General features: G+C 39.2%; 1 protein-coding gene across 1 annotated transcript; it reads right to left on the bottom strand.

Moving 5' to 3' along the window:
- Window positions 1–1,122: 1,122 nt before the first annotated feature.
- Window positions 1,123–7,977, bottom strand: nfil3 (nuclear factor, interleukin 3 regulated). The gene is made up of 2 exons (XM_076758606.1): window positions 7,793–7,977; window positions 1,123–4,887 (listed from the first exon to the last, which is right to left on the bottom strand). Exon 2 carries the CDS (start codon window positions 4,803–4,805, stop codon window positions 3,549–3,551), a length of 1,257 nt encoding a protein of 418 aa, XP_076614721.1. The 5' UTR covers window positions 4,806–4,887; window positions 7,793–7,977; the 3' UTR covers window positions 1,123–3,548.
- Between the last annotated feature and the right edge of the window lie 5,048 nt (window positions 7,978–13,025).

The following is a 13,025-nucleotide window of genomic DNA, read 5'->3' as shown; positions in this document are numbered from 1 at the left end:
CAAGTCCTAATGAAGCTGACAATTCAAATCATCATTTCTGATTCACAGACTCTACAAAAAGTAGCAATTCACATAAAACAATGCTACATTTTTGGCCATTAACTACGGCAAGGTGTCTGAAAATAATTTTCATAGATCTAAAGAGAATATATACTGTCAATGTTAGTTCTGGTGCGGATTGTATTGAGAAATACAAATTTTGTGAGTATACTGTAATAAGAACACCACTTACAACTTTGTTTTCAGAGTTTCTGTTTTGAGGTGCCACAATAAGAAAAGCAAATGTGGAGCACTGGAAAGTCAAAATGTCAGCTGTGACATCTATTTTAACACCAGGCCCTACATTACCGCTCAGATTATTTAAAGGGACCAGTTCACTCATAGTGCTAGAAACTGGAAAAATTTCTTACCCCTTCTTAGATAGTAAGCCACACAGATTTGAGGTCTCTGCCTCTTTAAATTTCTCCACCACTCTAACCCACAGGAGGTAACCATACATATATATTGACCATACATATTTAGCTTTACTTAACAATACTTGAAGACATTTTTCCATTACCCACTATCAGATTTCATAGGCCAGATCACTTGTTCTCCATGAACCTGGATGCATTTCATCAATCATCAAAGAATGCAAATTTCAAATCTAATATTGCTGACATTTTAACACAAGGTACTTCCTAATCCTCAGGTCTGTTATTTTTAAGTGACTGGGAAATAATTGCATTTAAGTCAGAATTACAGCATGAAAATAAGAAATTGAGACCAACACATTTTGAGACCAACACATTTCATGCCATGAGATGAGACTTGCCTGAGACTTGACTGCCTGTTGTCAGATTAAAATCAAAATGGGTGTCAGCCAAATTATCATTATCAGATTTTTAAAATTCTCAAAGATCAGTATAAGTATCAGCCTAAAAAAAACCCAGTGTCAGTCAGACTATGCATTCAAGATACCATTGGTTTCTAGCCCCTAGTTTTGGGAAAAGCAAGGTTTCCTGTAAGGACACGAGAGTATCTTAAACTGTTGTTTTGCACTTAGACTAATTTTTTTGTCAAAACTATGTCAACTTTGATTAAGATAATTTAAAAAACAAAATAGAAAAAAAAAAAACATGATTCAGTGACAAGGCATTTATTGGAAACAAAAGCTCAGCATAACAATAAATCTTGAGAAAACTATTCAGATACAGGTAGTTGGACTTCAGGCTGCTGGGCAAATGGAGTTCTCACCATCATCATCATCATCATCAGGTTATTCCAGTCCATGACAACAAATACACACACCATTCTTCTGAAAGGAATCACATTATTTAATACCATATCAAGTAGATTTGACTGAAGTAAGCATTTTTACAATGACCACAGACAAGGTCACAAGTTATGATATGCCATTTGATCAGACCCTGATACTCCTAGATTCCATAACATTCAATACTGCAAGTACAAACTGTAAGGGCACAAATTGCGTGTCTGGGGACATTTTCGATAACAAAAATGGTAATTTTATGAATTGTCAAATTTTGAGAACAAAAAATATCAGAATATATATCAGAGACACATTACTCAGTTCCTGTGTCATGCACATTCTCTGTTTAACCAGCAACCTGAATGCTTTAAATAATCAACAAAAGTGTTGTCAAAAACATAAGCGAAACAATGACTGGCAAATAGTGAACCAGGGAATGTAGCAGAATAAATTTCAATGTCATGCTAAACTTAGGTTAAAGCCAAAATCCGTAACTTTGATGAAAGGCAGCAGAGAAAATGGAGTGCATGGTGCTGGAATGCAGTGTCAGTGCCATTGATTTCAACATGTGTACTGCACTGATTACCAGAGTGATTGAGGCATAGCATACCTGGAAAAAAAGGTAGCAAAAATGCTGTATTATATGTGTCCATAATTTTCTTGAAAGTTTCTTGAAAAGGAAATGAATTACAGGAAACGTAGGAATGTCATCAAAAGAAAAGCTCTGCTTAAGATCAAGTAAATATGAATTAATTATTTATTGTTTTAATCTCCATGTATGTTCAATTAGATGTTTGAAAAATTCCATATTTTTGCATGTTCAGTTGACCTGCTGTGCACTGACTAAAGAATCTCAACGTTGCAATAGCAGTTATCTTTAAGTAGTTGGAAATTAAACATAATTATTACCAAATTGTCTGGTTCTTCCCAGGAAAAGTCCTGAAAATCATTGTAAAATTATTCAGAAATTACAAAACCATAAAATAAAACACCATCAAACATTCCTCTTAAGTATCTCTAACTACTGTAATTCTGTCAGCACACCAACATAAGAATGGATACAATAACCATAGTACATTAATTAAAGACATCACCTAATTCAGTTTTAAGGCAAACATTGACCAGACAGCAAACTTTGGCAACATTTGCCAAACTGCCCCCCAGCTGAACATGAAGTGGCAGTAGGACAGGCTGGGCCCAACTGTTAATACCTGGGGCCTTTCTCAGCTCCACACCTAAGCAAAACAGTGTTCATTGACAGTAGGTATATACTGATGGGCAGACCCCAGTGACAGCGAGAAAAACAAAATCTTCCCACATCTTCCCACATATGAATTATGTCTGTTACACATCATTAATTCATAATTTAAAGTAAATTTTCAAAAAGTGTCCTGAAATCTCTTATTTAGGCTATCTCTTCTGCAGTGACAACCAGGTGTTTGAAACCGGTTTATGTAAAAGGCAGGCCTTTACTCCCCTATTCCCTGTTCTATAACTATATCTGATCTGCTCCTGTTTTCATTTAACATTAATGCACACATACCTGTTAAGCATACAGGAACATTATACTGAACATCATACTGAATAAACTGAGTCAAATGTAACTTTAGAGAGTCGCGTCATACTAACCACTTTTTTTTCTAACAGAAACCTTGTCTTCAGTCACCAATTTTTCCCAGTCACTTTCACTGACACTGAATATTTTTTTTTATCCCTGATCAAGCTACTGTCAATGTACTTACATAATTTTATGCATGGATTATTCACATTAAAAGCATGTTAAGTGTCATTGATGAAAATCTAACAGCTGCCAAAAAACTGCCAAAGTAGAAGGAAAGGGAATTATCAAGTGAATTAAAACACTATTTGTGTTAGAGAAAATAACAGTGTTGAGTATGACATAACTGTTGTACGGAAGGAATTAGTGCTGTGGTATTGTAAATTATTTACCATGTGAACTATTATAGAATTGGTATTTCCAACCCTCCTCAGTATTTTTTTATAGCCTATATTAGCAAACAGCCTTTGTTCATGCCCCAACAGCTATTATTGAGCACCCATTATTATAAAGTTTATGGTAATTGAAACATTGTTTAACCCTAATATCATCACACAGTGCAACAGCAAATACAGTGGAAATGCAAAACATACAAAGGTCATTAAGAGGAAAATCCATTTGACAATGACACATGATGATCAGTGGTGCTTTTGGTTGACTATCACAGATCCTTGCTGTGTTTTGATCAGTCTTTTCAAAGAGGCCACTTTTGCAGACAGGTCAGCAAAAATCCTGTTTTCAGTCCTCAGCATCTGAGTGTGCACAGGGCGTTTCTTTTACATGTCTAAAGGTTTTGTTTGAGAGAGGGCTTGGGGTTAGCCTACTCTTGCAGCCATTCTGCAGTGTCTCTGTGTTGCTTTTACGCCAGTTCTCGGACTGGTGAGTCCATTCTTGCATGTTGGTGACCTGTAATGACAAAGGGCATGGAGAGGACTGGGTGTATTGTAAAGAGTACTTAGTGTTCTGGTAGCATCCTCCCTCTGAAATGCTGACAGATGAGGAAGACTTTCCAGAAGACTCGTATTCAGGGTCAATGGCCTCCACTTTGATTTGAATGGTTCTGGCTTTGATCCGCAGTTTATGGGGCAATGCTGAAGAACTGACATCTGGCACTTTGTGTGTGGAGACAATGACACTTCTTGGGTCAGCTACAGATGGCATCAATCCTTTGGGGACCTGCTGCTCATCCTCACCATCTGATGATTTGCTTACAGCACTATCATCTGAGCTTCTGGGGGAGTTACTAGATGACCTGGTGATCTGAAGGAATGAAGTAGGCTGGGAGTAGACTACAGACAAAGGGCTGGCCATATAGTTTCTATAGAGTTCATAGGGACTACTCCTCTCCTGCGCATAGCTGCCATTCTCTGCTGGTTCTTGCTTGACCTCTGCAGTCCTGCAGATGTTGAGGCTCCCCTGAGTTGCAATACATGTCTCTGGCATGTGAGGTGAATGCTTGATGACTGATATACAGCTGTTGCGTAGGTGAAGAGGCCCCAAATCCCCGCTGGAACTTTGGGCAGCACTGGTTGGAACAATCTCCTGATAGAGATTGACTGTGGTGGAGCTGGATAACTTCTCAACTTCTTGGGCATATGCTGCCGAGCTCACCAGGCCAAACTTCAGTTTCAGTGACAGCAGCTCAGCCCTGAGGGTGGCATTTTCCTCTCCGAGGGCCATCAACTTATTCTCAAGTACCATGTCATTTAAGCGGCGCTTCTCTCTGGAGCGTTTAGCCGCCTCATTGTTTTTGCGACGCCTCTCCCAGTAAAGGGTGTCTTTTTTCTCCTCTGGGATAAACTCCCTTTTCCTGCGACAGGTAGTTTTAGCCTTGAATGGGACTGCAGACATTTTGTGGCCTATGAGGTCTCTGTTAGCCCCTTGTAATGCCACAGCCAAGACCAGGGCATCCTCTCCACTGTAGGCCTCACTGGAGTCCACCTCTTGCTTGATTGATTGCATATTATTGCTGTTAGCTATTGTCACTATGCTCATAGACTTCTAACTGTACATCATAAGGCTTGTATGCAGCAATAGTAACTGCCACAGTGGTTTAATCCATATAACTTGAGAACATCTGTGGAATAACAGACAATGAGAGGGGTTTTAAATGTCAAGTCAAAACATTTTCAGTTTCATGTTCAAGTAATGATACTGTGTATTGTATATGACAAGTAATTTCTTTCCACTAGGGCAGGTACAGTATGTCTCCCTTGCAGATGACTCAATATGAATCTAGATACATGGTCCACAACCAAGTAGCAACCTCCAGGGCTGAGAAATGAAGCCACACCTAAGTGCAAAAAAAAAACTGCAGTTCCTCAAATGGCCATTTGAGGTTGGCTCCAAAAGTGAGTCAATCCCCACAGACATGGCCAATTTAACAACAGAAATAAACGTATTTACAGCTTGGTACAAAAAACACATCTATGGCTCTCTATTGCTACTTTCTCCATTCATGACAAATGTAGGGGAGCATGGCTGCTTTAAGTGAAAGCTAGCCACTAGGTTTCAGCAACCAAGCTTCGTTCAGCCTGCCTCAGCTCCAACCAGGCTCCACCTCTTTACCCATTTTTGGATTTGCCAGGAGTTTGAGTCAGGCACTGCCAAGATGGAGACATCCACAACCACTGTAACTGAGCTTCAAAATGGCTCTTCAATAATGTCCATGTTTTACACAGTCTATGTCTACAAGCTGCTACAGATATTATAGATACATATGCAATGTGTGTTGATATTGATGTATTGATGCTTCATACTAATTCTGCTCACATTTAGTAAGATCTTATATTCTTAGTTGTTCCGTAAATAAGCTGTATTGCTTCTGAGCAACTAAATTAAAAAAGAAACACGGTAACACTAAGTAGCTTTTTAACCAGTTTTGACTGGGTGTTGTTTACCTTGGTTTCCAAGACAGTGTCCATTAAAAGTTTGGTCCCATATGTCATGTCTTTGTAAATGAAATTCATTACAGCTCCAATAACTGACTTCAGTTAGGAGGAGTTAGGGGCCTCTATGCTTTGGAAGCAGTGATAGCTGCTAAGGCTAGCATTAGCTGGCCTCAGACTCCACTGAGAGTATCAGTGAAACCTTTCATTTCCTTCAAAACAGAGAATGCTTTATGTTGGGTCTGGTGCAGACAGAACGAGTGACTATTGTTTTGCACATATATACATATATACATTTGTCTCATATATAACAATGAACAAGGGTTGACTTCAAAAAACCTTATCAACAAATAAATGGTGCATCATATTACTGGTGTCACACCATGCAGGATTCAAACAATTTACATTTTTCCTGTGGGCACTCAGGCCCTCTTCTTTGCATCTTAATTACATTTAAGCACAGAGCTCACTAGATAATGTATTAATAAAGTTAGAATGGATTATTAAAGCCTATTATTACATCTAAGATGACATCTGCATTAAGTTCTAAAGCAACCTCTAGTCCTGGGTTTCAAATACTGGTTTAGAGTGGAGTGCTACTTGAAAGGCAATTTGGCCTGTTTTGGGTTTCCAAGTTCCCATACATCCAGAGAAGAAGGAACAAAGGACAACTAACAGCTGCAATCATATGTGGTCTGGCAAAGGACAACACAAAAACAAACAGCCTGTAACCTGAGACCTACATTACATACATATATACACAAATATCTACAATGAGGAATGAAATGATGAATGATTAAGGGTGAAACGTATGCGAAGTTGACTGTGTATTGAATGTATAGACTTGTATTTTTCTTATGGAATGGACTTGTGGATTAATTCGATTTTATATGAACTCAAACAAGCCCACTGTCAGTTCTTTGATAGCTTACTAGGCAACTTGCAATTCTGTGAAACTGGTCATGCCTAATTTTACTATTTAAAATACGAGCCATAGGCGAGTAATCCACGCTAAAGATTTCTTTGTCTATTATTACATATGTTGCAATTTTTCGCGGCAACACACAGTATGACATCAGGACTAAATTCAGATCACACGTGATTAAAATGGGTGGTAATTTTGTCGCAACGTTAGCTAGATGTGCGACAGGGGGCGGGGGAGTCCACTGTCGGTTCAGCCGTGACAGGTCGGTCCGACGTATAGAGATATCGGCTCGGACCGCAGTGGTCCGTCAGCAGGTCGTACTGCCCCATATTCCTTCATTGTGTGCGTATTACACAATAACCCCCCCCCCCCCACACACACACACACACAATGGCTGCAGATATTACGCAACATTTGCATAATGTGTGACAATATCGACTTGGGCCTTTGTTTGTTCTGCTCTGTATGTGTGTGGATAAGTAAGTATACCTCTTAATGAATAAATGGCAAATATATCTTAGATAATTAACACTACGTGTAACGGGCTGTACTGTGACTACAATGTGGGCATTCACTCTAATACATGACATCATTGCCTTGCTTACTCATAGCTCTGGCGGCTGAAGTGTAGTCTATCTACGCCCTGAGAGTATTAACTACAGAATATATAGTATTCCTAAACGTTGCTTTGTTAATATTACTTGGATTAATGATGACAACTTCCTGGCTAATTACACACACCGACAGCAGCCACAGGGCGTTGATAAGGTTACTGCCAGCTACATCAAAATTTTGGGTTACAACACTGTGTCGCAATTTGTAAACTACTGCTACCGGTAGGCCTACGTACTTGAATACAATTAAATACATTTCGTATAAACCGGCCATTTTACCCGCTTATACAAGTTAACTATTAATACAGTACATTATAATCTGTAACAGCCAACCGAGCCAATACACAAATACATAATACACAAGTTTAAAATGATTTTTACAAATAGAGAGGTTAACCAAATAACAGAAATATAGGATAACTACGCACCGCTGTGATTATGGGTTTTGTTTTTTTTTTTACAAAGCGTAAACACAAGATCATCTCGCAGAAATCTTTGTGATACTAGGAGTAAGAATAAGGTTGTCTGTATGTTTACTTCAAATCAAAACTGTACCTTATCTACCACCTGGTTGGATCGTTTGGTTTGGTTTTCATCCGCGTGTCAAGCACAGGCCACCAAAAGCTAATTAGGGACGCGATATAACCCAACAAGTTGCAAAGTAGTTCGCTTTCCTCCAATGACTTTACCTCTCAGGGCTAGCTACTGACTCATGGATCTGTGTTAGTAGGTCAGTAGTTAAACGTCTTGGCAGCGTGAGATTAAATGACAGCCAATGCAGCCAATCCGAATGAAGCATTTTCCAATTTTAGCCAATGACTCTTGGCTTCAGCAGAGCTCCCAAATCTCATATAAAAGCGTGTGTCGTCATCCGCAATGCTTGTGGGGCATTTAAGTACGTCAGTTCGCTAAGCAGTACTTGGATTTTTACGATTTTAAAACGAAATCCTCCGAACATACAACTAATGCTAACGCTAATAAGCGTCCTTCTAAAAAAGGTTGAACGTGCTTCACAGTGTGCAATGTTTTACCTCTATGCATTAAATTTCTAACACAATACAGTCTTCTGGCTGAAGACTGTAATATATTGTTCAACTGGCTTACGTGTCAGTCAAATCCAGTTATTGTTTTATCATTTAAATCTAACATGTCAAATGCTGTTTGTGTTAAATCAACAGATGGAGTTTTACTCAAAATATTCAATTTATTGTCATTTAATGAATAGAATTATACTATGTAGCTACCTCAACGACTACTACTACTCATGATAATAACAACAACAACAACAACAACAACAACAACAATAATAATAATAATAATAATAATAATAATAATAAGAAGAAGAAGAAGAAGAAGAAGAAGAAGAAGAAGTATGAGTTAAGTGTGGTTAGAATACAAATACATTACAGTACTTGGCAAGATACCATAACTAAACCACCACCGCATACACAAACATTATAATATCAAATTCATATGGATATTGAATGGTGGAATAAGCATTCAAATCCTTTATCTAATTAAACTGAGCAATACCGCAGTGTAAAAACACTCCATTACAAGTAAAAGTCTGGCAATCAAAATTTTCTCAGAAGTAAAGCAAAATGCAGAAATGATTAAATTGCAGAGGGTAATTAAAACCACTCACAACATCTTGATACCCATCTGTTGAGCATCAGGTGAGGTGCCTTTGCTGAACACAGAGGATACTAATAGACAATCTCCATCCCAGCTACATCCTGCTGCTTTCTGGCAAGTGATACACAAGTATCCACTGCTGTAACACTAGACAACAAAGCAGCTTCTTTCCTCAGCCTCTGAGACTTAACTCAACTCATTCTCCACAGTCAATGATTAATAAATGACATGGAACATTACATTTGCAAATACTCTAAATACTTTCTGAGTGCATACATGTATAGATATGTATAGAAGTATATTTATATAAGTAGCTGTTTATGTTTTATAATTCAATTTGATTATATTTCAATTTATATATTTGTATACATATTATGTATGTGAGTAGTGTTAAGGGGCTACAACCTGCATTTCACTGTGCCACACTGTGTTGTAAAATGACAAATAAAAAATGACTCTTTGAAATTGCCTGAAAAGATTTTCGACTTAGATCCACTGCAATACACTCTGCAATATACAATTCATCATTTTAAAATACTTCCCGTGGATGTGTGCTACACACATGAAGTGGTATATGTGGCTGGGGGAACTATTGCTATGCCACTCTGTGGTGTGTTGCATGAGTTAATTCGCTCATACTGCTTAACATCTCTAGGGGTCACTGTAGGATAGCTGATGCAAATTTGAACGCTGCTTGTCCCTGGTGTTCCAGAGTTAAGATGGCTGCTGCAGAACAGAGTCTCTGCTCAAATGCGTGTTCCTGAGAAGTTTGCATGCCTGATTGAATGCAAGCACCATTCGTGAAGTCATCCATTGCATTAGTCATTACTGGTAATGTTCACATAACAACTAATCATCATTATGTGAACCCATATGGGAGATTTAATATTGGACTTAACCCTCTGAACTACATTTATAAAATGTTATTGTTCACTTCTTGATTAACAGACAAAAATGGCCTAACCCAGGTCCATTGTTTGTTGTCATTCTACATGGTGCCCAGAGAATGTTATTTGAAAATTCAACATGCAGGGTTTTCATTGAGTGCTTGTTTATCCCTATTTTCATATTGCAGATATGTCAAGGGTGCTCACACTTCACTACAGTAGAGTGCATTTCGGCCCTTTTGTCACATCCGTGTGGCTTTTGACCTTACAAGAGAGGTCACTTATGTGACATCTCTCAAGTTCCTCTTTGATCAAGCAAAAATGAAAGTTTGTATGCACATTGGTGTGCATGATACAGAAGGGTCCAACTGTTACATTACTATTAGCTGTACTGTCGGCCAGATTTAGCTTATTGTAGATATATTGGTGTTTGCCTAAAGGTGACAAGAAATGTAAGCCCAGATATGACAAAGATATGTTTGAAGTGATTTACAAACTATCCTCCATTACACAGTTAATCTAGCAGAAGTGAAATGACCACTTTATTCTTACATTGTAAAATGTCCCACTCACTACATATCTTGCCCACAATTATCTATAAAGTGCATTGCAATTTAAAGTATAAATGTAAGGAACCCTTATCAAAACTGTGTCATGCATTTAAGTCAAAAAACTGCTGGGGGACGGAGTTCAGCAAGGAAACAGCTCTGGGGAATAAGCTGTTCCTGTGCCTGCTGGTGGAGGAACAGAGGCTCATTAACCTCCTACCAGATGGCAGAGGGGCAAACAGTCAATGGTTAGGTTGGGAGCTGTCACTGCTGATGCTCTTGCCCTTCTTAGACACCTCTTGTGCTGGAGCTCTTCGATAACTGTGCACCAGTGATGTACTGTGCGGTTTTCACCACCAGTTGCGGGGCCTTCCGCTCGGAGGCCGTACAGCTGCCGTACAATACTGAGATGCAGTTCACCATACTGAGATGCAGTTCCACTATCAAGCTCCTCTCCTGTGGAACCATCTTCTAGCCTCGGTCTGGAGGGCAGAAAATCTCTCTTCCTGGACAAGCCCCTACTTATGTTGTTGCAGGTTTAAACTACAATGGGACTTCCCGTGATAGACTGAGCTCATCTCTCCTCCTCTCCCTCTCTATCTGTATGCATTCATGTTCCATCTAGAGGTTCTTAGATGATACAGCCATTGTTGGATGCGTATCACAGGGGAATGAACTGGAATAGGGAGGTCATAACCAACTTTGTAGACTGGTGTGGAGATCATGATTGATTTCTGAAGGAAAGTACCACATACTACACTGGTGAACATTCAGGGCTTAGACATTGAGAACGTGGGAGATTAAAAATACTTGGGTCTTCATCTTAACCACAAGCTGGACTTGAGAAACAACACAGATGCCCTGTACTGGAGGGGCCAAAGTCATCTGCACCTGCTAAGAAGAAGAAGAAGAAGAAGAAGAAAGAGGTCCTTTGGAGTATGTAGGTCACTGTTAAAAACATTTTTTGACTCTGTGGTGGCATCTTCAGTTTTCTATGCAGTTGTCTGCTGGGTTGTTGAAGCTCTGAGAGGGACAGAAAAAGACTGGTCAGGAGAGCTGGCTCTAACCTGGACAGCCCTCCAGACACCATCATGGAGGTGGGTGAGAGGAGGATGTTAGCCAGACTGACATCAATCATGGACAAATTCCAGCTCTCTCATACACACCCCATGGTCTTCCTCGGTGAATTAGAGATGTAGAACATCAGTTATTTGATTTTTTTTTTTTCCAACAGACATTGGATCATCCATCTCCATTACTGTACACCTGTAATCTGTACATCTACCTCACCCCTTAAATATCAACAGCTTCATCCAACACATCAATCAACTAACACATCAAGTTCAGGAGTGAACAGCAACAGGTGGGTACACTGCTGGACTTAGACACCTGTTTCTGTGAAGGCTGATGGGAGCAAAAGACCATTTACATCATCAAAGATCAATGGTGACTGGAGAGCACCCTCCTTAAACAGAGCATACCTCTTATCAGTGAGGAGGGGGACAGAGAGGGTGTAGCAGCAGGACCTGGGGTGGCACTCCAGGCCAATGTGTATGGCCATTCACTTCTGACATCAAAGACCATCCTTGAAAAGGGACAGAGGCCATGTGGCCAAAATTCTATACTTTGGTGAGGCAGTGTCATGGCTGTGTCCCAGTTTTTTCTCTAGTTTCCTTATATTTACCCTTCCCTGTGTCTTCTTCTCTCTGCCTATCACCTTTTTCCTCTCTGCCCTGCCTAAGTGATTGTTTGAGTGGAAACATGTGCTGAGGCCAGAGCAGACCATCACCAGCTGTAGCCCATCCTGTAATCAAGCCTCCTACAAAGACACAGCTCTGCCACTTTGACCTTACCTGATCCTAGTCTCATGCACAGGTTAAGTGCTGCTCTGCACCAGCCTTGTATTTTGCCCTTTGTCATTTGCTTCAGTCCTGTTTTCCATATCAGAATCAGAATCAGAAACAGCTTTATTGCCAAGTACGCTTTTACACATACGAGGAATGTGTTCTGGTGAAATTGGTGCATGACACATCTACTAAAATAAGAGCATAAAATATAACAATTTAAATATAACTATAGATATATTAGTTCCACCTGGAGACCCCTCAGGACCTGATTCTCGTCAACCACTGCAACATTTCGTCTACTCTGTTCCGGACCCTGTCTCTGCAATGATTCCCTGTCTCAGACCTGCTCTGGAGCTGCTGAGCTCATATTACCATCCCCTTTGCCCTCATAATTGAATACTTAAACTATCATGCCTGTGTTTCTACCAAATTGCATGTTGAAAGTGAAGCTTATTGGGAGCCAATCAAAACATTATCATTATTCTAAAGCCATGACAGTGCAATCAACATTTGCTGTATAATGATACATTACAGCAAAAACTTGTAATTTGGCAGTTTAATTAAAGGGAAATATATTCCCACAAATATATGAATTTGTTCATACAGCAGTTCTTCTAAGCTCCAGTGGAAAGGTACAGTATGTGATCAAAAAAAATATTATTTTAGTATCAGCAATAAATGTATTTCTTCAGTACAAAGTACTTATTTTGAACAACTGTAACTTGATTGTGCAGCATACCATACATTAAACTCTCTCCACATTAAATGACAGTTGATGGCAAATATAATCAAGTGATAGCACATATTTTCCTTCCAGAAAATACACCATTTTATTAATGATTTTATGTGAATATTACATGGTGGGCTAAAA

This window comes from Chaetodon auriga, chromosome 19, assembly GCF_051107435.1.
Source record: "Chaetodon auriga isolate fChaAug3 chromosome 19, fChaAug3.hap1, whole genome shotgun sequence".
Lineage (NCBI taxonomy): Eukaryota > Metazoa > Chordata > Actinopteri > Chaetodontiformes > Chaetodontidae > Chaetodon > Chaetodon auriga.
The sequence above is the reverse complement of the archived record's forward strand: the minus strand, read 5'-3'. Positions and strand labels throughout refer to the sequence as shown.